Consider the following 26007-nt stretch of genomic DNA (forward strand, 5'->3'; position numbering starts at 1 on the left):
CTTCAGGTACCCGTAGGCTGTAGCACCTGCTCCAGGACCGCTGACCTCCTGAGATCCGGCTTAGGTATTTGGTACCTTATAGCCGGGCATGCGGAGAGGGGGGAGGTTCGTGGCTGGGGCCGGGGCGGGTCTATGTGGCCTAAGCACCCACGAAGTACACCTACGCGGCACAATCAATAGGGAGATACCAGGTACGGAGTCCAGTAGGGGGTTTTACTGATCCCCAGCCCAGGTCGGATTTAGCTGCCCTGCCCTGGCGGAGGCCCACCTCATCTTGATTGTCCGCGGTGGGCGGCAGGGTGCACGACGCGGTCCCTCTATATGCATACGTGCCAAATACATATGCATACACTTACATTAGGAGGTAGGTATATATATCTATATTATACGTAAGGAGATAAGTATACCTACGTACATATGAATCATATGAACACATAAGGTCGGCATGATTATATACGAGATAGAGAGAGGTCTAGATAGGCATGTAGGGATATAGCATAGACGTGTAGCTTACTTAGGTACCTACCTGGGTAAGTACGTACGGTAGGCAGGCGTTATATGTACCTTAGGCTAGTTATGTTTGGCACGTCTGCTCATAAACCCATACCCATCAGCCTACATCGGGACGAGCATAAGCAACAGGCTGTCCCCCCATTCACATTCGTTCCATGTCTGCGGCGCGTCTTCGTCTCGCCGTCACGACACGCGCCTCTTACAAATACCCCCCGAATACTTGGCAAGGAATGCCTACGGGATGGAAGAGGGAGGGAGATACCTATGTACCACCCACCTACATAGCAGTTATCTCGGGTGCTACTTACCTATCTACCTACCTCCGAGCCTACGGTACTATGAGCACTAACCCAGTTGAATAATCGTACCTGGTCACTCATAATCACTGCCTCATATCTTGTCCCGCAGCTTGCCTACCTCCTCGCAGACGCATACACCCATCCCTTCATCCCTCATATCCATCCATCCCTCTCCTCCACCTCCGTGCATGTAAGGCAAACAGCACAATATCGTTCCACCCGTCCGGGCTTATACGATGACCATCGAGAGAAGCCCGTCTGGCCGTCGAGTTCCCACGACCTCACCGCTCGACGAACACTAGACTTGCCTGGACGCATAGGAATGGATCATGTCTCGAATGACGTGCATCCCCGTCCGGTGCGGGCATCGATAATCCGCTTCCCATCCGTAGGCCAAGACTTTTGCACGGCATCCCCATATGACATGTACTACTACTCGCTCGTATCAGTGCCACTACGCTACCACTCCTGCTACGCCTCCTCTCTGACGGCAGCGGCGTGCAGCCAGCACGTCGAGGTGGCAGATACCCTACTTCGTGGCCCAGTTGCCTACGCGTTCCACGGGCGGGCGGTTAAGCAGCGTTGAGCTCAGCTGTGGCAGCCTCGAGAGGACCGCACGGGTAAAGGTCGGAGTCTACGAGGGGCACTGTGCCAGGTACCGTACGATTTGCGGGTGCATTGACGACGCGTGCTGAGCAGGGCATAGAGAGACGACGATATCTTGAACAAGAGAGGCTCCGATTCACAGAGGCTTTAGTAAGGTCAGCTGTCGGCAATTATCGATTTATTAATTCTCCAACAATAAAGACGTATAAAAGCAACGCTATGCTACTACCCAAGAATGCCCGTCACCGTCCGTATATATTACCGCCGACACTAACACCAATACCAACCTTAACCCTCATCGTCAACTTCACTCTCTCCACCACCGCTTAAACTAGAAGAACTATACATAAAGAGGAATTATTCTGGCGTGCCTTGCGTGGTATCATGGACAAACATGTTTGAAATCCGCCAAATAGGCGCGGGAACGCCGTTACACACCCAGCCGCTCATGGGAAACCCGCCTCCTCGTCGCCACCGGCTGAGGTCAATGCTGCTCGCTAGGGTGAAATGAGGCAAGTGGTCGACATCACACGTCCCTTCGTGCATCATCCCAACCTCTTCCACTCTTTGCAACTCCGAGGGCACGCTGCCCCCACCGCTTCTCCGCCCACAATCAAGATCGCTCGACAACTCTCCTGGATGCATTATGTAACGGGCCCAGAGACATAAGGGGTCGGGCGGCCAGGCAACCGAACAGCTCCAGATAACAAGAAATGAATCAATAAAACGAAGGAGGAAAAGGCCGCTTTCCTAGGGCGTGCCGGGTATCTTTCTGTCTGTCGGAAACGCTTAATGTCAACTTTTCGAAGGGGAATGAGAGGGAAGAAGGCAGACACCAGAGTCACCTCGACCTCGTCCAGGCTACAATGCTCAGTTCCGGTGCCTTTTTTTCTTCTTCTTCTTTCTCTCCTCGGCAGCAAGAGAACTTTGTCATTGTTTACGTGAACGCAACTCCCTCTAATCACCACGCTGCCCGGCTGATCCGCCGGATGTCGCTCTGATCCTTCTTCAGCAGGTCGATGTACTCTACCCTCTTGCGGATGAGGAAGGCGAGTGATAGCATGTAGTCTGTCTTGTACTTGCCCGACGATATTTGCATGAGAGGTTTGATGACGGCGGCGGCGAGCCGCTCGGCGGTCATGTCGTTCTTGTCCTCGGCGACGGCAATGTCGGCCCACAGGTTGAGCAGCAGCTTGAACAGGCTGCGGTCGGGGCCGCGCAGACCGCCCAGCGCCTCCTCCCAGAAGTCGATGCACTGGTCGAGCCGGGTGCCGTGCGAGCCGCCGAGCGTCAACTGCCGCGACAGCGAGATCCACCGCTTCGCCAGCGGCTCGGGGACCAGCGGCTTCGGCAGCTCCGACAGGAAGAGAAGCATGAGGTCCGCCGCGTCGTAGACGCTAAAGTCCTTCCAGTCGATATCTTCGCCAAACGTGGGCGCGGCGCTGAACAACTCCTTCAACTTCTGCACCCGGTACCCGTCGCCCGGTTCCGCGAAGATGTCCGGCGCCTCGACCCCCTCGTTCTTAACGAAGAAGCAGCACTTTTGCATGCAGAGCGGGAAGTCTCGCCGCGATGAGCCCCCGTTACCGGTGTGGTGCGTTTTCGAGCTCCCCTTAGCCACCTGCATACTCTTCTGCAGTGGAACGCCGAAGATCGGGTTGGGCTTCGACTGAGGGCCGTCGAGCTCGCCAACGATCAAATCTGGACTCCAGAGCGGCAGTCTCTTGAAGGACACGGAGAGCCGGTGGCTGCTTCTCCTTACCAGGCTCGCCTGGATCATCGGCGGTACGGTCGGCGAATCCGCCTCCGCCGACGAGCTCGTCGACCGCGTCTGGGGCCGGTTGTCTGAGATTGCGTTCTTGATGGGCGCGAGAAGTTTCCCGAGACCCTTGGCGCCCCTCGTGAAAGAAGACGGTGATTCCGTTCGCTGGTACGGGGAGCCGGTCTCGGCGACGACGCCATACGGGACAGTCGGGGAGTCCGGTACCGCCTCAAATGGTGGGACCATGTAACTCCGAGCAGTCTCGAGTCTCTTGGCATCCTTTGGCGGCGGCGTCGGTGCTCGACTAGGGATGCCGTCGAAAGTGGCCATCAACTCCTCGATGGTCGGTATCCTCTCCTCCGGTATGCTCTCTTCCGATATGCTTTCCTCTAACGAACTATCATCGTCTGTCCTCATCGCGTCCCTGATCGTCTTGTATATGGGCTCGTCGCTGACATCAATCGCGCTATCCGGTTTGTCGCCAACGTATGCTCCGAATAGCTCGTCTTCTCCCACGAACGCGCCCTGATCGATACTTCGCCGGGCACCTTGGTGAATCGCACCACGCTGCCGAGCCTCGTGCTCGCTTTCCTTGATACTGATAATGCGCTCGGCGTAGGACACAAGGCAGGCCATATAATCGTAAAGGGTGAATTCCGTTTCCTTCTTTTCGAATTCCCCTGGCAAGCGCAGCCGAAGCCGGTCCATCTCCACCAGCACTCGGGACACATCTTCCACGATGTCAACGCTATTCTGACGCCTCTGTATCGTCTCTCGCTTACGAGGCACTACATGTGATGTAGCATCTCGTATCGTCGTCCTGTCGGTCCGTGTTAGTCACACTCACCTGGCCGTTGGTCATGGTAATACATACGCTCCGACCAAGTCTAATGCCAGCCCTATGATGCCCTTGTGCGCTTCTAAGGCTGTCTTGAACTTGGAAATCTCTCTTCTGCCTATCGACAGCCACTGGGATCGCTTGTCCTCCTTCAGCAGATCGCTACTGCTAAGCGAAGATATGCCCACATCTAGCTGGTTCACCAAGCCGGAGCAATGCTCGAGTACAGCAGGAATGCGCTCTGCCAACTCGAGAGGGAATAGGCCGGCGTCCTCTCTCAGGAGGTCTAGAACGCTTTGTAGCGAGTATAGCTCACGCGAGACGGCGTCGACGTCCGAACGAGCCTCGCGAATGTCACGGACAAATCCAGAAAGTATGAGATTAGCCTTGGCGATCGAATTGCCGAGTGTGATGCAGTCGGTTGTGATGGACCTCTCGATCATCCAGCTTAGCGTCTCGGACGCCCGAAAAGGACGTCCCGAGTAGTCTTGAGGCGAAGGCACCCACAGCGACTCCATGGTGGTGGTGTTAAGTCGCGACCACCCACAGATATCAGGCATATCCCCCAAGAGGGTGCGGTCTCGTCCACATATATCCTGTGCTCGGGGATGGATGGCAGTAAGCGGTCACAGCAGGCAGGTAGGGGAGGGTAGGACTGCTTTGCTTTCGCCCGAAAAGTCTGGATCGAGCAGGCGGACGAAACCTATAATAAACCAAAAGAGCTACAGTGTCGTCACCAGCGCACCCAAGCAAGTCCAGAACCGACATGGGGCTTCTTACCCTCCTTTACCTGATGGGGGTTAAGATTACCACGGGGGGGCCATACGAACCAGCCTGAGGATCAAGTATGTATATACATATACATGCATACGCAGAGAGAGAGACACACACACACAAACTTACATGCATACTCCCACACCAGATATACCGATATACACTCAAGTTCAAAAGTGGAAGCTCGTAGCGGCTAGCCCACACCCTCGTGGAGACGTTAGAAACCATGTTTCCGCACCGATCATCTCTACACGTAGACGATGGGTAGACGATCCGTGACGGCCGCTCAGCATCCACGGAAGCGCAATGCACAGGACTGTGTGGAGTCGTACAATCCACACACATACATACCTACATGTCGCATGTGCGTATGCGCTGAGCTGGCCGATCTACGTACGTACATACATAGATGAGACCGAGAGGTTCTCTTTCATCGAGAAATTTCACCCCAGGTGAGCATGGAAGACCCCAGTACTGGCAATCTCCCTTTCTGTCACGGGCCCTTGCTGCAGCGCCGCCAAACTAACCCCCCTCCCCTTCCCCTCCCCCACCCACCTCACACGTACATGTACTGCAGCCTCTTCCTACAGAAACTCGTGTGCACTTATCGAAACATCCCGGGCTCTCCTAGGACCCTCTCCTCCTCCTCTGCTGGGTATATATGTATACGCATAGGTAGGTAGGCAGGTAGGTAGCCGACTTTGGCTGTGAGAGAGGACGGATGGGGTAAGAAGAAACACGGAGCGCTGATGGCGCACCTCTCAACAGACCGCCTCCTCCTCCTCTTCCTCCTGCTGTTTCTCCTCCTCCTCCTGCTTCCGCCCTTGCTTGGCGTTTGTCCGGACAAGCTTGCATGTAACGAGCTGTCTCTCCTCTCTCCCCTCCAAGCTTAAAGGTGTCTTGTGCCAATCAGACGGCCGGCGAGCATCCACCAGACCAGGACCATTAAGCATAGGGTCGTATCGCAGCGTAGTCGTGCATACACATCTACATGCAGACATCTATAGTAGGTAGGTTATGAGGTATGCACGCAGGCAGGTGAAGTGAGGATTCTGTATCTCTTGGACCGGCTCCATATACTACCTACATCCATAGTTCATTTATGTATACTCATATAGCACATACCTGTTTTCTTCCTCCTCCCGGTCGTGGCGGCTGGGCAAAGGAAGGCAAAACGCTACAGACATAGGCGCAGAGCAGGCAGTATTTGGCATTCCCGCTAGACCGTCGCAGAAGGAATGCGGACCAGGCAGGGCGGTTAGCATTCTCTGGCACAACCAGATCGTCGCTATTCATCTCTTTCAGACCGCGCCGAGCGAGCCGCCTCCTTCGGCTGGCGACTCCGAGACTCTTGTTCATCCCACCTTCTGGCGACCCGGCCTAGCTACATACGTCCATAGTCAGGATCGGGCCCCATCGTGGTCAAGGCAGCGCAGCATACCTACATGCATACCGACGGCGGACTAAGTAAGTCCGGCTTGAACAAGCGCGCGTCGATGGCGCTCGGGTTCGGCAAAGGATTGACAGGCCCTAAGGGTTTGCCGGGCTTGTCTTCTCGTCGTCGACTCGGAGGGGGGGGGGGGGTTGGTCTTCGTCGCTGACGCACGGTATTCAGCTACTGTCTGTTCGAGATCGGACACTCCGCAGATCTCTTCCTAACTGTGTATAGCTGACAGACGAACGCTCAATAGAAGCGCCGTGCTAAGGTCGGGGATCCATCACCAAACGATTCTGAGACTTGTTATCAACAAGCACCCCCCCCCCCCCTCCCCTCATTCCCCCAAAATACGGATGTGGTTACGTTCTGTCGCTCTCTACCACGGAGTATGTAATTCTCCCTTTCGCTGTCTCTCGATCGAACAACCTAGCCCAGGTCCTAGCGCGGGGAGGCTAAACCTGTTCCTACTTGTGCCAGACTCTACGCGGCCAGCAGCGGGCTAATGGGCTGATGCAACATGCTATCGTGAGGAATTTGTTGTTGTTTTTCTTTTTGCTGTATTCGTGTCGAGGGAACAAAAACCGCTGGGGCTTGAGTTATTAATAATAGGTAAGCGATAAGACCAGACGAGACCAGACGAGACAAGCATCCTGCGCCGCCGCTGCAACCGTGAATAGACGCGCTAGCCCCGATCCATCCGCCAGAGGGTTGCCCTTATTTAGAACTCCCAGATAGTATCGGGTGTCGTATCGCGTCCAATCTCCCGCTGTGCGCGGTATTTATATAATACCCAGGTCCGTGGCGTGATTATATAATTACGCCTGGCTGCATTTGCACTATAATATGTCTGTCGGTAATGCGGTAAGGGGTGGATGAGTAGCAGAGCAGTGGTGAGGGAGAAAGGAGCATCACGGGGACGCCTAGCATCTGACAGCCAGCAACGACGTAACACGTATGCGTACGTATGTGTATAGATAGAGCATCTAGCCGTATTTATATGCTCATGTCTATATATTTAGATATGTTTATATCTATCTGTACGGATATCGAGACTCTCTAGCTTTTCCAAGTAGGTATACGTGTAGTAAGTACACGTAGAAATGGACTAATACGCAGACCCGATATATCTATATATATATATATATATATACCCGAAATATAGATAGTTATATGCACATATCCATGTATACCGAGGTCCGCGTACACCTGGTCCGATGGCAGAATCGGGAAATAACCTAGGTTGAAGGATCCCGACACAGATTCCTACCCAAATCCGAATTCGATGACACACGCAACATCATGGGACGAAAGGGGATTCGCATCTCTCTCTCTCTCTCCTGCTCTTATAGCGTCTCGCCCCCAGTTCCAGTTCCGTTCCAGTTCCAGGTCGAGCTCCAGCCCCAGCTCCGGTACCTGCAGGGCCATGCTCTCCTCTTACTCTTCCTCCTCCTGATCCGCCCCAACATATTCCGCGGTAGATGCCGTGGGAGCTGCGTCGTCGTCCACCTCCTTTCCCTTCGCGGTATACGCGCTTGTCCCCATGGGAACAGCTAAGGTTGCTAGGTAAGGTAGGTGTGTATGTAGGTAGGGCAGTTAAGTAAGGTCAGGGTAAGTAAACCTCGAAGCAGGCCTGCCCGAGCCGGCCGGGCCTCCTCCTCCTCTTCCTCCTCTCCCCCGTGCCAACCCGGTATCGCCGCGCGGTTACGCCAACTGCTGCCAGAGGAAGGGTGACTGCACCTCTATTCCCACCATCGCCTCTCCGTACCTGCATTGGCCTGCCTACTGGTAGCGCGGTCGTCGCGTCGTCTGCGACGCCATGCACGTACATACGGTACCTACCTCCCATCAAAGAAAAAAAAAACCATCTGCACACTCTCTCGCCCCCCCCCCCCTCGACCGGCGTCGCCGAGAGAGAGAGACCGTAGAACCTCTCACTCCCCTCTCCCACCCATGTCACATGGCTCTCGTCGACGAGGGAGGGGAAATTCCATATGTGACGCCTGCCTACCTTAGTAATGCCATGCCATCCCTCGCCCCTTGTCCCTCCTCTCTTTTCCTTTCCCGTGTTCGCTCGTTCGGGCAACCCCCTTCCCCTTTCAAGATGGGCCGCCTGCTACGTGATCGATCGTCGACTGCGACCTAAGCACCTGGCCGCTGCTGCTGCGACGCACACGAGTCTCGGATCGCTCCCTCACGCGCTGCTGCCTCGCTTCGCCTCGCCTGGCTCTCTTCCAGTTCGCCGGGCCCCTCCTCGGCGGCTACTATTAACTCGCCTATCGCGTATGGGTGCCTACCTCCTCCTCGTAGGAGCAGTAGGTGTGTACGTAATTCTGGGTGGTGTGTATAGGGCGCACTGCCCACGCGCCAGGTTGCCTGCGCATGATCTCGATGTATAATGTAGGCGTATGTACGAACATGTAGGTATGGAGGATGTGTAGGTACGTGTGCGTGCGTGTGAGTAGGTTGGCCGTGTGGTAGGTAGCCTGGTTCGGCTTATACCACCGCCTACCCGCTTGCTCACCTTGCCTCTTCCGGCAGGACGGTGATGCTGCCGTACGGCGTGCCTGCGTAGGCCGGCAGCACCTCTCGCACACTGGGCGAAGGTATAGGCGGCGGGAGAGGGGGGTGTGGGAGTGAGCAGGTGGGTGAGTCTGTGCGTGCTTCGTCTGTGGCTCTGGGGGGTAGGGAAGCGAAGGTGGGAAAAGGGGGGAAGGGGGGGTCAAATCTGGCCGAGGGACAAGGCAATGAAGATATCGGCACGGTAGATGATAGACGAGCAGAGAGGCAAGGATGCCTTCTCGAGCTGGGCTCGCCGACCCCAGTGCCCTGGTAATTTTCCGATTGTCTAGAAATTAATCGCCTTGACGCCAACGCATACCGATCCCTCCACTCTCGATGCCTCCCTCCTCTCTCTACCCCTGTTTTCAGAGAGCCATTTTTTTGTTCGTCCCATCTTTTCTCACGTCGTCACCTGTCCTCCGGGGATACATTCCTCAATGCCAATACGTGTCATTCAATATATAGGCAATTATATACGTATGCTCGTGACAGCTTGTGCGGATGCCACATCGGGCATCTCCATACTGCCGTGGTAGCAATGGCTTCCCTACCTCACCCCCCTTCGACCGTCGACGGTATCCCCATCTCCGTCATACGCCATCTACTTATGTTGGAGAGCCGCGAGCGTCGATAAGGCAAGTAGCTCGGCAAATATGTGAGTCAATAATGTCAATGCCATGTATTATGTATGTAGATACGTGTGTGGGTTATCCCCGCCCCTCCTCCCCTTTCCCACCTACTCACCCACCCGTCCACCCATCCATACCATCCCCGCCTCCCCCGGCCTCGAGTGGGTGTGATGGGCGCCTGTCCGACCGACCGAGAACCTGCAGCTGCGCAGATCATCAATCAAGTCGACGAAACCTGGATCCGCTACCGTCGTGGTCGCCGCCGCTGCTGCTGCCACCACACCGACGCCTCGACGGCGGGGGCGCGCTCGGGTCGGCTGTGTCACTACGGCATGCACATGGTGCAGTCTGCAGTCTGCAGCTTCAGAATTCCAAATGCCGCTTGGCAGGGACGGGACCAACGGATTCTCTCGCTCTGCCGTGTGTGCCTGACACGAGATTCCACCTACGTAATGCCGGCCTCAGGTAGGCCACCACGATGTGATATTAGGTAGACGCGAAGTGATTTCATATACCTAACGGCGTCTGTCGAGTCCCGGCTCCGCACATGCTCGCACACGTTCATGTCTGCATACCTACCCTATCTACCGCACATCGCTTAACACCGGTACCTGCATATTCCTCGCCCACACCCCCCTCGCTCTCTCTGGTCCCCTACTCTACGCTGCGCGCGCCTTGGCCCCCGGCTCGACGGCGTCCCGAGCGGCGAAGCTGGGGGTGCTCGGAAAAGGCGACGCGGGCGCGCGTAGGATCTCTCTGGGTCTCGACAGGGGCGCGGAGCGGTGGTATTGGTGGCGGTGCCGGCGGCGTCGATAATGATTTGGAAGACCTGCAGAAGGGCTCCACGGCCATATCCGCGGACAACGTGATTTCGCGTTGGGGAAAACAAAACTCAAAAAACTTGGGGGTGGTAGGATGATCTTTTCCTTTCTTCTTCTTCTCTCTCTTCCGCTCTCGTTTGCCCTGCCACGCTGCGCCATTAGGGGGGACCCGGATGACAGGTCGAAACGTTTCGTTGGGCTACGAGGGAGGAGCGCGTCCTCACCGTCACGAGCGTGCTTGGCGTGTTTCGGCCCTGGGAGGGATCGAGGGAGCAGGTAATAAAGATAGCTCGGGGGTCCGAGTGTTTACTCCCCCCCCTGCCACCCCCGTTCGATCGGCCGGCACCGAGCAGACTCGGCCGATAGAGACGACGATCGGGTTTGACCCGCTGCGACGACGATCAAAGAGATAGATCATCGAGATGGGCGTTGCCCCGCTAGGTATTTGTCAACGATGCCAGGTGAAGCTCTAGAGATGGTTAGACGGGAGCGCGTGGATCCCCAACCGCGACGGGTACCTACCTGTGGATTTGGTCTACTGACCTATGGAGCTTCCCGCTCCCGAGCGAGTACGCAGGCAAGTCGTCTGTCTCGGGTGTCGGATACCTAGGAGGGCTTGCCACAGGAAGTTTGCGGGATAGGTAATAAGTGTACTACTCTGAGTCACCTACCTACCTCTAGTTGTTGGTATTTAAGCCCAGCCTGACCGAGGGACGTAATACCTACCTATCTAGTTACCTAAGTCAGGTGGTGCTGGGGGGAACGAATGTCACGTATGGTAACAACATTGCCCTTTCACGGAGACGATACGGGCCTGGACGGGGAGTTACCTGGAAGTAAGTGAACTTTAGGCTCTGAGGAGACGATTGCAAGTCACAGGAGGAGCTTGAGGCTTGAAGAAGCCGAATGCAGGGCATGTGTGGGAGAGAGGGGATTTTAGAGAATGACACAAGTGAGTATTAGACTACGTCAGTAGATAGTAAGGTCCGCTCGTAGCTATAACAATTCTAGGGTCCAGCTCTTGAGCGCGACGCGGCCAATAGATGTCTTCGCTACTGTAAGCCGCGCGGGTATAGGTACCTGCTCACGACTCGGTGTAAGAGAGCTTGCCTGATTTCTTTTCGAACCACATCCCCTCGACGTTAAATCTCTGTTTTATTTCCAAAGACTGGGCTAAGCTGTAGGTAGATCTGTGAATGTTTCGGCCATTTGCCGCGGCTCCATTACTGGGCCGTAAGAAATGAGGTAGATGGAGGACTCACGGTTAAACTACCAGGTACCTAGATAGGTATGGTAGGCGGAATTCTAACCGCGCACAAGACGGCGAGTAGGTGTAGCTGTCGATTGCTTCTCATATCATATTCTCATTCTGCATTTACGTCTTGTATTTTATTTCATTTTTGTTACTGTCCTTCCTTGTCCCGTAGATATTGTCTTCTCCAGTTGGCTTGAATCTAAACACTTTGCCCCTGTACATATACCTAGATTGTGATTGCTTGAGAGAGCGATTACATAATGCACCGCAAACCTCCCTTGCTCTGTTACATAAGCTTCCGGTACGTACCTGTATTTGGGTGCCACTACGAGGGAAAACTCTGCCCCACGCGAAGTCTCAACTTCTGATTTGATTACAGCTCGACTACGCAAGACTAAAAAAAAGAACCCGATCTACCATATCGCAAGTTAATACTGTGTGCAAGATGGCCTCCTCAAAGGCGGTTACTCGGGCAGACTCTGCCGCTCCTCTGGTAGATCCCAATCAGGCGAGTATTCTCTTCAGTCTCGCCTGCTAGCTTTACTGTCTTCTAACTGGCCTGGTCGCTTCCAGATCCTCAAGGCTTCCAAGGCGCTGCTGGCGCATATGAAGAAGGCCTCGAAAGAGAAGGCTGCCAATTCCGAGAAGAGGGATCTCCTAGCGGGGTCTGACGATGAGGATGGTAGCAACGAGATTCCTATCATCCTTACTGTCACCACCAAACGACACATCGCCGATTCTCGAAGCCTCAAGCCTCGCAAGATTCCGCTCCCTCACCCTCTGAACACCGACCCCGAGATGCGAATCTGTTTGATAACCGCCGACCCCCAGCGTGCGTACAAAAACCTCGTCGCCTCTACCGAGTTTCCTGCCGAATGGCGCAAGCGCATCACGAGGGTTATCGACGTTTCCAAGCTCAAGGCCAAGTTCAAGATCTTCGAGGCTCAGCGGAAACTGTACTCGGAACACGATATCTTCCTCGGCGACACCAGAATAATCAACAGGCTGCCTGGGATCTTAGGGAAGACGTTCCACCGGAGCACCGCCAAGCGGCCGATCCCGGTCGAGATCCAAGCTCGCATACCGAAGAGCGAGGGGAAGAGAGTCAAGCGTGTCAAGGACGCCGACACCGTCAATGCCTGCACACCGGTGCAATTGGCCTCTGAGATCGAGAGGGCAGTCGGCGCTGCGCTGGTCCACCTCTCGCCTACGGTGAACACGGCCGTCCGCGTCGGCCATGCTGGCTGGTCCGCCGAGAATATCGCCGAGAACGTCGAGGTCGTGGCTAGAGACCTGATCGACAAGTTTATCCCGGGGAAGTGGAAGAACATCAAGAGCATCTACCTTAAGGGGCCCAAAACGGCGGCCCTGCCGATCTGGCTTACCGACGAGCTCTGGCTCGACCAGAAGGACATCGTGCCCGACAGTTCCCTCGAGGCTGGGGCCACCCTCCCCGTCGAGAAGGCAAACGTCGGGAAGAAGCGCAAGTCCCTCGAGGGACGACAGGCCGAAGAGGCCGCGCCCCCAGCGAAGAAGGCCAAGAAGGCGAAGAAGGCTAAGCCCGCAACGCTCCCCGAGAGCGACGACGCCTTGCTCGAGAAGGAGGTCGCGGCCCGGAAGGCAGCGTTGCAGAAGCAGAAGAAGGCGGCGAAGAAGGCGCTGGAAGTCTAGGGGGTCTCAATGTAGATGAACTGTGTATAGGCATAAAAGAAAAAGCATGCGGGTTCATTCAGATTCACCTCGCATAGGTAGAACAATTTTTATCACGGCGTACGGCAAGAACAAGGATCGACTTTAAAAAGAGGTATATTCAGTTGAAAAATTACTATAACGTTGAAACCCTCATTATGCCTTAGCTCGAACGCCCGCTTCTCTTTTATTTATACACCGGCGTCGACGGCCAATCCTACAACTCATCCGAAGCCACGTACCCATCGCCGGACGCAAACCTCTTATTTGCGGGCCCGAAGAATTCGCTGAATACCCTCTCCAGTTCCTCGTCGGCGATCTGCATGTGATTTCCGGGGACGGTCCGGAACGTGAGGCCGCCCTTGCGGTCGAGGGCGCGGAGGCCGAGCCAGTCCTCGAGGTACATGCGGCGGGCGCGGAGCGGGGTGACCTCGGTGCCGTTGACCTCCTCGAACCAGCCGGTCTCCTTGGGGATGACGGTGGTGTCGTCGCCGAAGAGGTACATGACGAGGTTGGAGAGGCGGGAGATGTTCTCGGCGTAGGTGCTGTTCTTGTCGGGGCGCTCGTTGTTGATGTCGGCGAGGAAGTTGGAGCGGTCGAGGTAGCGGTCGAGGTCGCGGGGGTCGCGGAAGTACTGGGCGGGGACGAGGCGGGACTGGACGAGGTCGCTGAAGGTGTTGGTGTGGAGCATGGCCATGGCGCCCTTGCAGAGCCAGTCGGCGGGGGAGCAGGCGCGGTAGTCGACGATGCCGTTGTGCTGGCTGCCGAAGGTGACGAGGTTGCGCACGGGCGGCGCGCTGCAGCGCTCCACGTACGCGCGCAGGAACTGCCCGCCCTGGCTGAAGCCGAGCGCGTCGACGGCCGGCGCGGTCGACAGGATCGGGTGCCCGGCGAGGTCCGCGCACACCTTGGCCACCTGCGCGTTCACGTCGCCGTAGAAGGTCGCCGTCCGGTCGTTCGACGGGTTCTCGTCCAGCCGCACGTAGTACACGAACGTGCCCGGGTTCGTCTTCTCGACCAGCGCGCCGACCGACTGCAGGCCCTCGGCCGAGAAGGTGTCGCCGAGGCCGTGCCAGATCACGACCGGCAGGGGCGTGTCGTCGTTGTCGCTGTCATCCGGGCCGCCCTGCGTCTTGGCAGGGTGGGCGAGGGCGGAGCGCAGGGCGGAGGCGAGGGCGAGGAGGATGGGTAGGGTCTGGAATCGGGCCATCTTCGCGGGCGTGTGTCTCTTGGGGATGGGTTTCGACGCCGTAGCGAGCGAGGCACTATAGGTACTTCTACGTCACTGGGGAAGCTTTCAAGTTCTTATTCTTCTTCCTCCTAATTTCCTTTGGGTTTGTCTTTTCTTATCACATGAATGTAGACATAAGTTGATAAGTGGGCTGATGGCAGGGGAGCCTAGAGTTAATGATGATCTGGTGAGGTACCCTTGGAAGAGGGAGAGGTGCGACGGAGAAGAGAGGGTGACCGTGTTGGAGGCAAGGAGAGGCGCCTGATGTAAGTAACGAGGCCGATTAGATAAGCTACGGAGGTACATGCAAAATCACGAGATGAACATTGGCGGTCCTGTCGCAGGCGGGAGTGTTTGATTGGCTGCGGCCTCGTCGGAGGCGGCATGCAACCCACTATATATGTTCTTACGAGAATTATCCTATCTGGAGGATAATTATAGAATTACAAGATGTAACCCTCCTGGCCTCGTCCCTCTTGCGTGGTACGTCGAGACTGACGATAGCTTCGTGGGCCACAGCGACGGCCTGCTCTACCTATGTATCTAGTTTTCATTCTCACCCCTTTCTTTCTCGCCTTTGAACCTCTGCACCTTTCGCTCTGCGTTCCCCCCTCCTGCTTTTTCACCCTTGCCTCGTCTGGCTACTGCTGTTCGACACAAACGCCTCGGTATGGTGTTTCTTGCAGCGCCATCCCCTGCACCAGATGGAGGTGGACCCTGAGGTGGGCTCGACTGTTCTGCCGCTAGCTGCTGCTGGGGAGGCAGTACAACTTGTGCACCTGCATCTGCCCCTCTCGCGCCTCCCAAATTCCATCTGTCCAGGCCAGCCGGAGCGGATTAACCATGCGCCCAGCAGTCGGACGCTTACCTAAGGGTCCTGTTATCTGGAGCTCTGGCCTGTCTCAAATTTCAGTCAACTAGGCGCGCGCCTGGAGCTTCCACCCTCTCTCCCACCTCCATCCGCCGACAGCCAGCAAGCTGTGACGGCCGCCAGCTCCAAGTTTCCCGTGCAGCTCCGATAATTCGAGAACGTCCGGCCCTACGGCGACCAGATTCATCCTGTTCAATTCCTTCTCTGGCATCCTCCTATCGCCTACCAGCGCCGACCCACTGCCCGTGGTGGGCGGATTCCCGTCTACTAACAGCCCGCCGAATAAAGGCTCCTTCACTTTTCGGGACGAGAAAATTCATAGCGACATCGTATCGGCCTCGCCACTTGAAGCTACCCAGGAGATACGTCGCCCGAAGAACAACGAGGACGCATTAGCTACCACCCCGCTCAATCCGCTGTTAGTTAAACTAGGTCGTGTGTCTTGGAGGATCTCGAGGCCTACATCCCATCACAGGTTGCCCCCGTCGGAGCACCTCTTCGTTCGATTCCCAAGAGGGACCTCTCGGCGACGCAATGGCGCCCAGCCACGCGGCAAAAAACGGCACAACGGAGGCTCGCATGAATGCCTTCGTTGGTCCTCATCTCGGAACTATCAAAGCCGGCCGTCAATATATCTTCGAGACCAACATCCGGCGCATATTTGCCGAAAAGCGACTTGACCCTGCAAAGGAGGCTAACTACCGCCTTCAAGGTGTCCAGGTTATCGAGTCTACCCGGGAGGCCCTTCTCCTGTAAGTTTCTCCTCCTCCCGTTTCGCCTTCCGACTCGCAAGACTCGTCTGCTCATCGTTTGCCGCCCTCAGGCCCGTCAAGACCTACAATGCCGCATGCACCTTCTACCACCGCTTCCGACTGGATCATCCCACTACGGATTACAGCTATACCGAAGCAGCTTTGGCATCTCTATTCGTGGCGTGTAAGGTGGAGGATACGCTTAAGAAGTCGCGCGAGATTTTGTGCGCTCACCACAACCTCAAAAATCCGGATCACCAGACCACCCAAGATGATAAGGTCAGTTCGCTCTCCTTCGCCCGGCCCGCTTTCGCAGTCGAATACTAAATGAGGACACAGATCTTCGACCAACCTTACAAGATGATCATTGGACTTGAGCGATACATTATCGAAGCCATCAACTTCGACTTCCGCATCCGTTATCCCCAGAAGGTCCTTGCCAAGATCGTCAAGAAGGTCGTCGGAAGCTCACCTGAAGCCACTGCCTTCTTTACCACCGCCTACAAGATGTCTATCGACATGTACAAGACGTACGCGCCTTTGAAGCACACCACGTTTACTTGCGCTTTCGTGGTCGCGCAACTTACCGCATTGATCACCAACCAGTTTGTGGACAAATTCCGGTCCTTGAATCCCGTGGATTGGCACTCGGACGAGCAGTGCGTCGCTGAAGGGATGCTCGACCTCCTTGATCTTTATACGCAGCACAACAAAGCCACCAAGATTGGGCCCATGTTCGATCTGCAGGTTTTCATCGATACCCAGATCATGATCAACCAGCATGTCGAGCGTAACGGCCTTCTGCGCTATCTGGATCAGTGCAAGGAGTGCGAGGCTAGCATGCCACCCCATACCCCTTCGACAGGTTCGCCAGTGTCGCTGAGCACCCCTTCTGCCACCGGAACGAGTATCATTAAGCGCGGGCCCAAGGTGTCTGAGGGTGGCACGACGCGTTTCGTCTTCGACGCTGAAGAAGCCGTTCGGGAGAAGCAAACGTATGAAGAATATACCAAGGACGAATGGGAGGAATGGGATGAAGAAGTGGAGGAGCCGATTCCAGATCCGCGTGAGGATCGACGTCAAGAACCTCGTGGTCCCAGAGGGCCTCGCCACGGACACGGACGCGGTGGCCACGGCCGAGGGGGTTTTGACTCTGGATGGCACCCACGTAACCGCCACGATCGTCGCCGCCGCGGCGGTGGGTTCTACTAACCGTTTGTGACAGCAACGTCTTGACGGTCACCTTCGTTTATTTCCCCCTGGCCGCCAACACGGCGATCAGGCTTGGAGATTAAGATTTGCGGCCTGCTAGCTCTAGGCCGCCATTTGCATCGGACACGGAGTACGGGATGATACCCCTTTGTATTGTATTTGCGGCAATCTTTTTTTTTTTTTCGGTGGACGCGTGTGATTTAGAAACCCCCAAGCGCAGTAATGGTATCATTGATACTTAGAAAGTATTGGTTCAGCCACGCGCCGACGGCTGATATGATGGGAGACCTAGATACAGGAGCGTACTACCCAATGTATCAAGGTCTGACAAGTCATCTCCAACGGCGATGATATCGGGACAGTGCATATACCCTGGCTCCCTGTCCGCCATGATGACGACCGGTGAGGCAAACCGGGATGGAAATGCATTTTCAGATCGCAATCTTACGGGTCTCATAATCGATCGGTCTCCGCCCCCTTTTACCCCCTCCCTTCCAGGCTTTGGAGACCGGATTTTTTTTTCTTTGTCTCCCCCAAGGTTAGGTTTTCATCTGAGGTCATCTCAACTGGATATTGCGAATGGCTACATGGCAAGGACTGACGCCTTACCCACGCAAAGTGATGATAATACAAGAGCAAATCTCCAGCCTGACAACTTTACTTCGACTAGCTCGAGGCTCGGAGGCTAATCTCGCAGGGTCTGCATGTAGGCGGTGGCCTGCTAATATCAGATCTCGTTTGTGTGTGCGTGTGCGTGCATATGGCGAGAATCCATGTAGCCTTCACTTACCGGAGACGCTGGCCTTTCTAATGTTGATGACGAGCACGGCCAATCTTTCGGGTGAGAGTACAGGCAGCGGAAAGGGAAAGGGAAAGCAGGGGAGCCTGATCCGGCCGGAGATCTAAGATCTGCGAAGGCAGAGGAGGAGGCCAAGGCGGAGAGATAGGAGGCGTTAAGACATAAACGAGGAGTTGGTCGGTGTCGGTGCGGTGAAAGCTCGCGGCTCTCTTTCTCATCTCGAGCGAGCGAGGGCGGAGTTTACCCAGACATTTACCATACCTAGCAGATGCGAGACAGCCTACAGGAAGTATCCCAGCTGTGTTGTGTGACCCCGGCTATCAACCGTCTCTACGGGCCCAGGGGGTGGCAGTTCTTAGGTAAGACTTGAATGCCCTCGGTCTTTAGACGATGACGAGGCCCAACCCCCCGCCCCTAGGATTATTAATATCGACGCGAGGGGAAGTATTCCCAGTCGGAGGAAGCACAACAAGGCGCTCTGTTGGTATCAGCAAGCGTGTCGTGTAGCCCGCCGTGCGACATATCGGCTTATGGCTGCTGATAGGCCGGGCAGGCTGCGAGAGATCTGGACTGTTGCACCGGGGCGCGAGTTGGCGGCATAATCACGACAGTACGCCCGATGAAGCCGAGATACGAGACCTACAAGCACATATACCTAGTTATGCAGGACTGCGGGGATACTAGTAGATGGGTAGCCTAGCTCGTCTGCAGGACAGGATACTCGTGCGGGATGGTCGTGCCTCGATCGCAAGCACCTCCATGCTCCCTTGCCTCCTCTCCGTCAGCCTCAAGCGCACCGTCATCATGAGCCGTATCTTGGGGGCGGCGGGCGGCATATAGGATCCCAGACCTGCGGGGCTAATTTTAGAACTCGCGCACTTGCACAGTTTCACTTCTGCTCAGGCTTGGTAAGTAATCCTCGTATGGCGGATAGGTGTAACGAGGACCTGATACGACTCCGACCAACTTTAGTGGCCGTTCATACACCGTTGCAACCAGAAGCAGCTATCTCTCGACGAGGCCAGCCTGCCAACGACAAGTGGTCTAGAATGACACGATGCGGAAGCCGGTACGTAACGGAACGCACAGGGAGCCGCATCGAGGGCACGGGGCCCGGTAGGCCAAGGCCGAGACGACAAGCTTGGTGGTGTTATACTGGTGGTCTCCCTGAAAGAGGCCATACAGATCGGGCAGTCCCGCTGGCTTGGCGCCTTGAGGCGGAAGGGAGGTGCCCCTCGTGAACATGTGCGTATAGGTATGTGTTTCCGTTCGGGAGAGAGGGCGAGGAGGACCCCATGTCTCCCTTGCATTCTAAATAAGTTGCGCCGTGATAGCGGTGACGGACCCCGTTATTGGTCGGCTTCTCCTCGGGACGGTCTAGGAGAACGACGGAGTTCACAGATCCAATTCGCAAAGAGCGACCATGGCTGAGACTTGGCTATGCCCATCGTGAGGCTGAATGGGCACATTGCTGGGCGCTGCCTGTGTCTGTAATGGAACCAATTGGCGAGCGGCTCCAATGAGGATGTCAATGGGCTGTACCACTCGAGGGCAGGCCATTCGGCTAAAATCCGTAACAGTTGCCCAAATAAGCCGAAGGAATTTGTATCACCGGCTGGTAGATGGCAGATGCTTACGAGTCCTAGATTAGCTGGTTGAGATATATCGGCCTGGCTCCGTCGCGTACTGGTGTCGGCGATGGCTTCTGAGCTTGTGCCCGAGAAATGTTAGTATTAATAGACAGGTCCTCTATCCTCCAGCGTCGGAGAGGCGCCTATTCTCAACAGTATCCGACCCAGCAGCTCTTACCACACCCTAGCCGGACCCCCTCGTCCGTCTTGCGCGATGCCACCTACTAACCGCCTCCTCACCGGACAAGGGGGGGATATATGGGAACAGTACAAGTCTATCATCCAGAAGCTGTACGAGACGGACAGAAAAACACTCAAAGAAGTGAAGAAAATTATGGAAATCGACTACAAATTTCCCGTCATGCCGTATGTTGACCGCCGTTGTTCCTCTCACCTTGATGAAATTAACTAAATATCTTCGCATATCCCCAGCTTATCGACCTACGAGACGAGACTTCGAGAAGGGCTTGGGCTACGCAAGAAGCTCAAGAGCTCTGATTGGGCGGTGGTGTATCACCGCTACGAAAGGAGGAGAGACGCGGGCAGAGAGACGGGTGTGTACCTCAACGGAACGCGGATCCCATGGAAAAAGGTCTGGAAAGAGATTCGAAGAACGAAAGCCCGAACGTCGAGCGGAGGTAAGATGGTCTGTCGCCCTCCCGGAACACCCAGAATTGACCCTGGATATAGGCCAGAATCACACGCTCCCTGCAGGCGTGGATGTGAGAACACCGTCCCCGGAACCGCATTCTATGCTCTCTCCCTCCGTAATGCGTCAAAGGCCGTCGCTTCTCGCGCCGTCCACTGGGAGCATCCCTCCCCAGATCTCAACAGATACGGGATTGTCATTTCGAAACTACCAATGCTCCCCTACTGTCACCTGTTTCCTGGGCGAGACCAGAGTCATCGAAGCACTTAAACCTGCTCTAGAAAAATACTCTTTTTCCCTGAGCGACATTCCGTGGAACATATTCAGTGATATTGTTTTCTGTAAGTCTTCCCAAGGTGTTGTAATCCTGTTGGGCCTCGGCATAACTGATGTATACTCCAGCAATAGCTAATAATGGCGGCCCGCATACTCGTCTAAATCCGCCGATGACCCGGGAACTCAGATTTCCATCGGCTCCCCTCTCCTTCTCAGACCTACCTCCCTCCTCCAAGGTCCCAGCGCCGAACTTTGACCCCTACTACTTTTTAGCTAAGGCAGCGTATCTACTCTCGAACAATTTGGTCAACTTCTCTTCTCGCGATAATTGTCTCGGCGTTTTCCGCATCATCCTCGACAAAATATCACTGACGGTCCTAAGTCAACTGTTCCAGAGCGACACCCCCACTGTAAGGGCTGCGTGGGAGTTTTCAGTACGCTGCGCGGGACATTGCGGTTACCGGGATGCCTTCGTTCTCTTGGTCAATATTGGGCTTCGACGTCTGAAGTGGCTCCGCCCCATGGGACACCTGTGCCTATCGTTCGCTGCCGCTATGGGCGCCCTTGACACCGTACGGAATCTGATAGGCGCCGGAGTCCGCGCCGACGATCTGCTCGAGACAGCGGAAAGCGAAAACGTCGCCGTTCTTCAGGCCGCCGCCACCGGGAACCTGGATTGCGTGAAGATGCTGATGGAAACTTGCGACGTCAACCAAGTCGTGAAGTGCCGGGGAGTCCATGGCGTGGGAGCATCGACGCTGTCCGTCTTCCTCTCCACATTGGTGGTCGGGAAATTCGTCACGTCCGAGAAACGAGACCACGAATACCAGCGGCAATTTGTCCAAAAGACTCAGCATGGAACTCTCATGGTCGGTCTGAGCCTGGAGGACATGCGGCAAAGCGAAATCTTAAGCCTGATCCTGGATAGTGGAGCAGACGTCGATGCAACCTGGAAAGGGGATATGGACTCGACCATGCGTCAGCTCTATCAGACAGAGAACATTCCTGAAAGTTGGAGGTCTACCGTCCTGGAACAGAGCTACTACTGGGACGTTGACCTTTTCCACAGATTGCTCCCCTATAGTTCTAGGAAGACGGCACGTATCACGCGTCCAGGCATTTGTCTCGCGGTCAAGCAAGGACAGGAGTCCTACCAGCAATATTTGAAATCATCGCAAGGAGATGGCAGCATCGACACGGGAGCCTTCGTCGAATTAGGTTTCGCCGAACAATTCCTAATGGAGACGAAACGTATCGACGTCGATGTCGTCTGGGGATTGCTCGAGTCCGGGATCGACCCCAACCTGCCCTCCTTGCCCACGCTAGATATACACTTCCTTCTTCGTCGCTTGGTAGACGATGCCCGCCGGCACGGCCGCAATGGCGAATTCGACGCTACATTGACCTGCATGCTTCGGTGGGGGGCGGAAATAACCCCGGAAGTCCTCGAAGCTGGCGTCGAGCACGACGGAACTGATCTCCTACGCGTCCTCGCCGATCACGGGGCTGATGTGAGAAAATACGGCTCTGCAGCGCTATCTACGGCGGCCCGTCTGAACAACTACGCAGCGGTAATGTTCCTCTTGGGATTTGGCGTAGATATTAATGACGTGGTATACATGAACTCTCAACCCTGGAGCGTCATCGCCTTAGCGAGCAACACGCAAGGATTCTCACCCTCGGCGAGCCAGCATCACGAAAAGGCCTTACGACGCCACAACCCCGGTACAGCGAATTTCGAGATGCTCCAGTATTTAATCTATCGCGGCGCAGTATTGAAGAACAGCCCAAGTGACCCAAACGCATTTGACTTTCTCCACCGACTTCTCGTAACCACTAGTCGAGATGACTTATTGCTGGAGAAGATGAAACTATTCCTCAACTCGATCCAGAACCCCCGAGATCTGTCGAATCCCAGGGCGTGTCTGCTTGAAGCCTGTCTAAGTCCGAAGGATGGGCCGTCTGACACGGAAATAAAGCAAAGGCTCGAGATCCTGGAACTGCTCATCGAGCACGGTACCCCGATGGCAACTAGCCACGCCCTGTCACCTCTGATTTATTGGGGAGGGAAGCAGGATTTGATCCTCAAGTTTCTCGACGCCGGGGTAGACATTAACGCGTATTCCCGAGCGACTAGATTTCACTCTTTCCCGTGTACCCCCGTTCAGGCCGCAGCCAACCGAGGGGAGAAAGACCTGGTCGCCTTGTTAGTAGATAGGGGTGCCAACATCAACCAGCCTGCGCATAAGAACCGCGGGAAAACGGCGCTCCAAGCGGCCTGTGGATGGAACGCGTCGTCGGCGGCGGAGAAGGAGAAGAAGCTGACGCTGGTGCGGTGCCTGATCGAGAACGGGGCGGACGTCAACGCGGCGGCGGCGGCGTCGTACGGCTGCACGGCGCTGCAGCACGCGGCGGCGCTGGGGGACATCGAGACGGCGCTGCTGCTGATCCACCACGGGGCGAACCCGAACGCGGGGCCGTACAAGCACGGGGAGCGGTGCGCGCTGGACGCGGCGGCGCTTTCGGGCCGGCTCGACGTGGTGCAGCTCCTGCTCAACGTGGGCGGCCTCAGCTACAACGAGGGCGAGTCCGGGTACGACGGGGCGATCCAGTCGGCCGAGAAGCTCGGCCACTACGCCGTCGCCGACACGATCCGCGCCCACGCGAGGCGCAACGTCGAGGTCTTCGGCGGCAACCTCGCCAAGACCTTCGGCGACCCGCGCGCCCTCGACCACGGCGCCGACGGGACCGACGAGTCCAGCGACTCCGACGACTCCGACGACTCCGACTCGAGCTCTTGGTAGCGGACCCAGGCGCCGGGGGGCCTCCGGCGCGTCTGCCCGGACGTACCTGCGTACCATTGTCGCGAGAGAATCGATGCTCGACGTATGGTAGGTAAGACTACCACGCCAACTTCTAGCTATCATTTTCACCACAAAGCCGCACCTAAAGCTGACTCAAATTAGGAACGGGAGTGGTGTTGCTATAAATAGCGCTAGATCTCACCGCTGCCCGCCGGCCCTCTCGCCCGGAGGGGTAGCGGTAGTCTACCCGGTAGGAGCCGCGTGGCCACGGCCCCGACCAACATCCAACAGCTTAGGCGTGTTCGCGAGCCCTTGCGGTAGCCGTCAGCGCTCGCGTTCGTTCGCCCGTGCCACCACCACCGGAAATATAGTCGCGTATTAGTTGAAAACGGAGACGGGGTTTAAGCGAAGATGAATCTAGCAAGCTGGCGACGACGGCGTTGTTCTCGGGATACGACCGAGGGTCGTCCGCCCTCGGAGCAGCGGGAATCCTCGTCGGGGAAACAGCATCTTCGCGATGCGACGCGACGCCGAACAGGCCCTAGCACCCCGGCGGGAGACGTGGGCCAATGGGTAAGGTTTACCCGCGCAGCCGCGCTCCGCGGCGTGAGGTTGGCGGGATGGCATCAAGGATCTAGTTAATTACGTTGGTTGCACGCTCTCTACACAGGAGGAGATAACGTCACCAGGCCCCCCTGTGCACCATACAAACAAGCAGGCGTGTCTCTAAGCTCTGCGACGGCTTGGCTTGAAGTATAAAGGGGCCGCTGGGGATTCCAGGGGGTTGTATAATCGGTAGTTGTTTGTGGGGGAGTTGGGGGAGGAAGTGCAAACGGAGAAGGATTCCTTTAGCATTATGAACGTCGAGGGTGACGAGAAGTCATACTGCCCTGGGTTCACTCGTAGGCTCTCTCTATGGAAGATGTCCAACGGAGCCTCCTGGTGTCTACTTAATGTACTTACTTCTAACCAGGGACGGAGAAACGATGCATTAGATGCAACGCTAGATCGAGTAGGGCTGAAGCGGATCTGCCGGGGAAGATACTAAACATTCGACAGCAGTCGCCGGACGCTCTCCTCTCCCCCACATTCTCTTCTGAGTAATCGGACGGGGCAGGGATTGGGTGCGGTGAGTCTATACCGAAGGCTTACATAGGTACATATACCGTATTGCAGAGGTGCCGAGGTGCCGGATACGCTGGTTCGAGCGGATCGGGGGAGACGCAAAGGACGAGGCCTCTCACCGCCTTAAAATATAGGTAGGGATAGGTATCCCAAGCCGACTTGACCGCGTATCCCCAGCTCACGGTAGGTAGGTAGGTAGGTAGGTATAGCGTAGAGAGGTTCTGCCCGGGATCCACCCTCGGACTCGATTCTTCGGCGAGCTGCCGCCATACCGTACACGAAGAAGGGAAAATAATGCCGGTCGTCCGTAGCTTCGTACGCCGTCGCCTTTGTCCCGAAGGCCGTTGGGGAATGTACGCCGTTGTCTAGGTACCTGTAAGCCAGCCTACCAGGTAAGAGTGTAGGGAGATCGGTTCTCTCGAGGTACTTCCTGCGCCTGCGCCTACATGGAAGTTTTCGCGGAGCCTAAGGTAGGTAAGAAGTTCAGCGACGCGATCAGGTACGAGTCGGGCGGTGGTAGGTACCTACGGGAAGACTGGGCTTCGGTAGTCTTTCTTTTCAATCCTCTTTTCAACACCTGCCTGAGGCTCGCTCATCTACACGCCCCAGCTCGGAGTTTCGTCGCATCTATCCCGTGCTGCGACAGATCGGAGGTGGCTAGCTTTTCGGAGGCCCACGATTCACGCGTATTGTGGAGGAGAGCAGTAACACTGAGCGTTACCTATCTCGCACGTACAAACGGTGCGGGGCGGTAACGGGCACCAGGTAACGTGGTAGCCGATTGGTTACCCGTTCCGCTTTGGTTTCGTACTACTCGGTATAGAAGAGAAACGAAAGCCAGCTGGAAGCTCCCCACCGACGCTGTCGTGCCCAGGTCCCTGCCTGCTTCTAGGGCGTAAATACATAAATCCAAGCACAAGTAGGACAAATGCTGCATTCCGTGCATAAAGGCGACATCGAGTCTACTAATCGATGAATAGAGAGTATTACGACATCACCAGACTATGGGTACGTACATCAAGGCGCCTGCAGGCAGCGAAGGTACCTAACCCACCCACCCAAGGTACACAATTACAGTGCCCAAGTTACTCGCACCAACAAGGTACCCGGCGAGGTACCTAGTGGAATTCACTCTTTTTTTTTCCCGACAAACGCTCCCCACGCCCATCCAGCCACCTCACACTTGACCCGGACAGAAGCCAGCTTCTACTTTACCCAATACGACCATCGTCATCACCACCAGTCACCCTCCCTTCCTCCCTCCCCATTCATTCATCAACTCCGTCGCACCCCCGGACCGCCGGCCTACCTCCTCCTAGCTCTTCCCAAGGGCGGCCTACTTCTAAGACTCACGCACACGCTCCCGAGCACACACGCGCATCGCGACCCGAAACATCCCCTCTCTTCGAGTCCTCTCCCTCCCCCCCCACGCCTCCGTCGTCTACCAGTTGCGAACCCGAAGGTCCTGAGACCC

At 56.0% G+C, this 26007-nt stretch overlaps 5 protein-coding genes across 5 annotated transcripts; 3 read left to right on the forward strand and 2 right to left on the reverse strand.

Moving 5' to 3' along the window:
• Nucleotides 1-2379: 2379 nt before the first annotated feature.
• Nucleotides 2380-4461, reverse strand: GGS23DRAFT_602156 (uncharacterized protein; the record flags this gene model as incomplete). The annotated part of the gene is made up of 2 exons (XM_051519288.1): nt 2380-4000; nt 4055-4461. The coding sequence occupies 2 exons, from the start codon at nt 4459-4461 to the stop codon at nt 2380-2382; spliced, it is 2028 nt and encodes a 675-aa protein (XP_051377055.1).
• A 7399-nt stretch (nt 4462-11860) lies between these two features.
• On the forward strand, nt 11861-13301 carry GGS23DRAFT_545028 (ribosomal protein L1). Its single transcript, XM_051514956.1, has 2 exons — nt 11861-12002; nt 12068-13301. Exons 1-2 carry the CDS (start codon nt 11940-11942, stop codon nt 13163-13165), a joined length of 1161 nt encoding a protein of 386 aa, XP_051377056.1. The 5' UTR covers nt 11861-11939; the 3' UTR covers nt 13166-13301.
• Nucleotides 13302-14775, reverse strand: GGS23DRAFT_545030 (alpha/beta-hydrolase). Its single transcript, XM_051514957.1, has one exon. The coding sequence runs from the start codon at nt 14391-14393 to the stop codon at nt 13401-13403; it is 993 nt and encodes a 330-aa protein (XP_051377057.1). The 5' UTR covers nt 14394-14775; the 3' UTR covers nt 13302-13400.
• Nucleotides 14776-15490: 715 nt separating this feature from the next.
• Nucleotides 15491-17423, forward strand: GGS23DRAFT_24248 (cyclin-like protein). The gene is made up of 3 exons (XM_051512182.1): nt 15491-16037; nt 16109-16316; nt 16377-17423. The coding sequence occupies exons 1-3, from the start codon at nt 15820-15822 to the stop codon at nt 17247-17249; spliced, it is 1299 nt and encodes a 432-aa protein (XP_051377058.1). The 5' UTR covers nt 15491-15819; the 3' UTR covers nt 17250-17423.
• A 2470-nt stretch (nt 17424-19893) lies between these two features.
• GGS23DRAFT_592128 (uncharacterized protein) lies at nt 19894-23408 on the forward strand (the record flags this gene model as incomplete). Its single annotated transcript, XM_051517839.1, has 4 exons — nt 19894-20045; nt 20112-20317; nt 20370-20669; nt 20731-23408. 4 exons carry the CDS (start codon nt 19894-19896, stop codon nt 23406-23408), a joined length of 3336 nt encoding a protein of 1111 aa, XP_051377059.1.
• Between the last annotated feature and the right edge of the window lie 2599 nt (nt 23409-26007).

This window comes from Durotheca rogersii (assembly GCF_024521655.1).
Source record: "Durotheca rogersii strain YMJ 92031201 chromosome Unknown GGS23scaffold_1, whole genome shotgun sequence".
Taxonomy (NCBI): domain Eukaryota; kingdom Fungi; phylum Ascomycota; class Sordariomycetes; order Xylariales; family Xylariaceae; genus Durotheca; species Durotheca rogersii.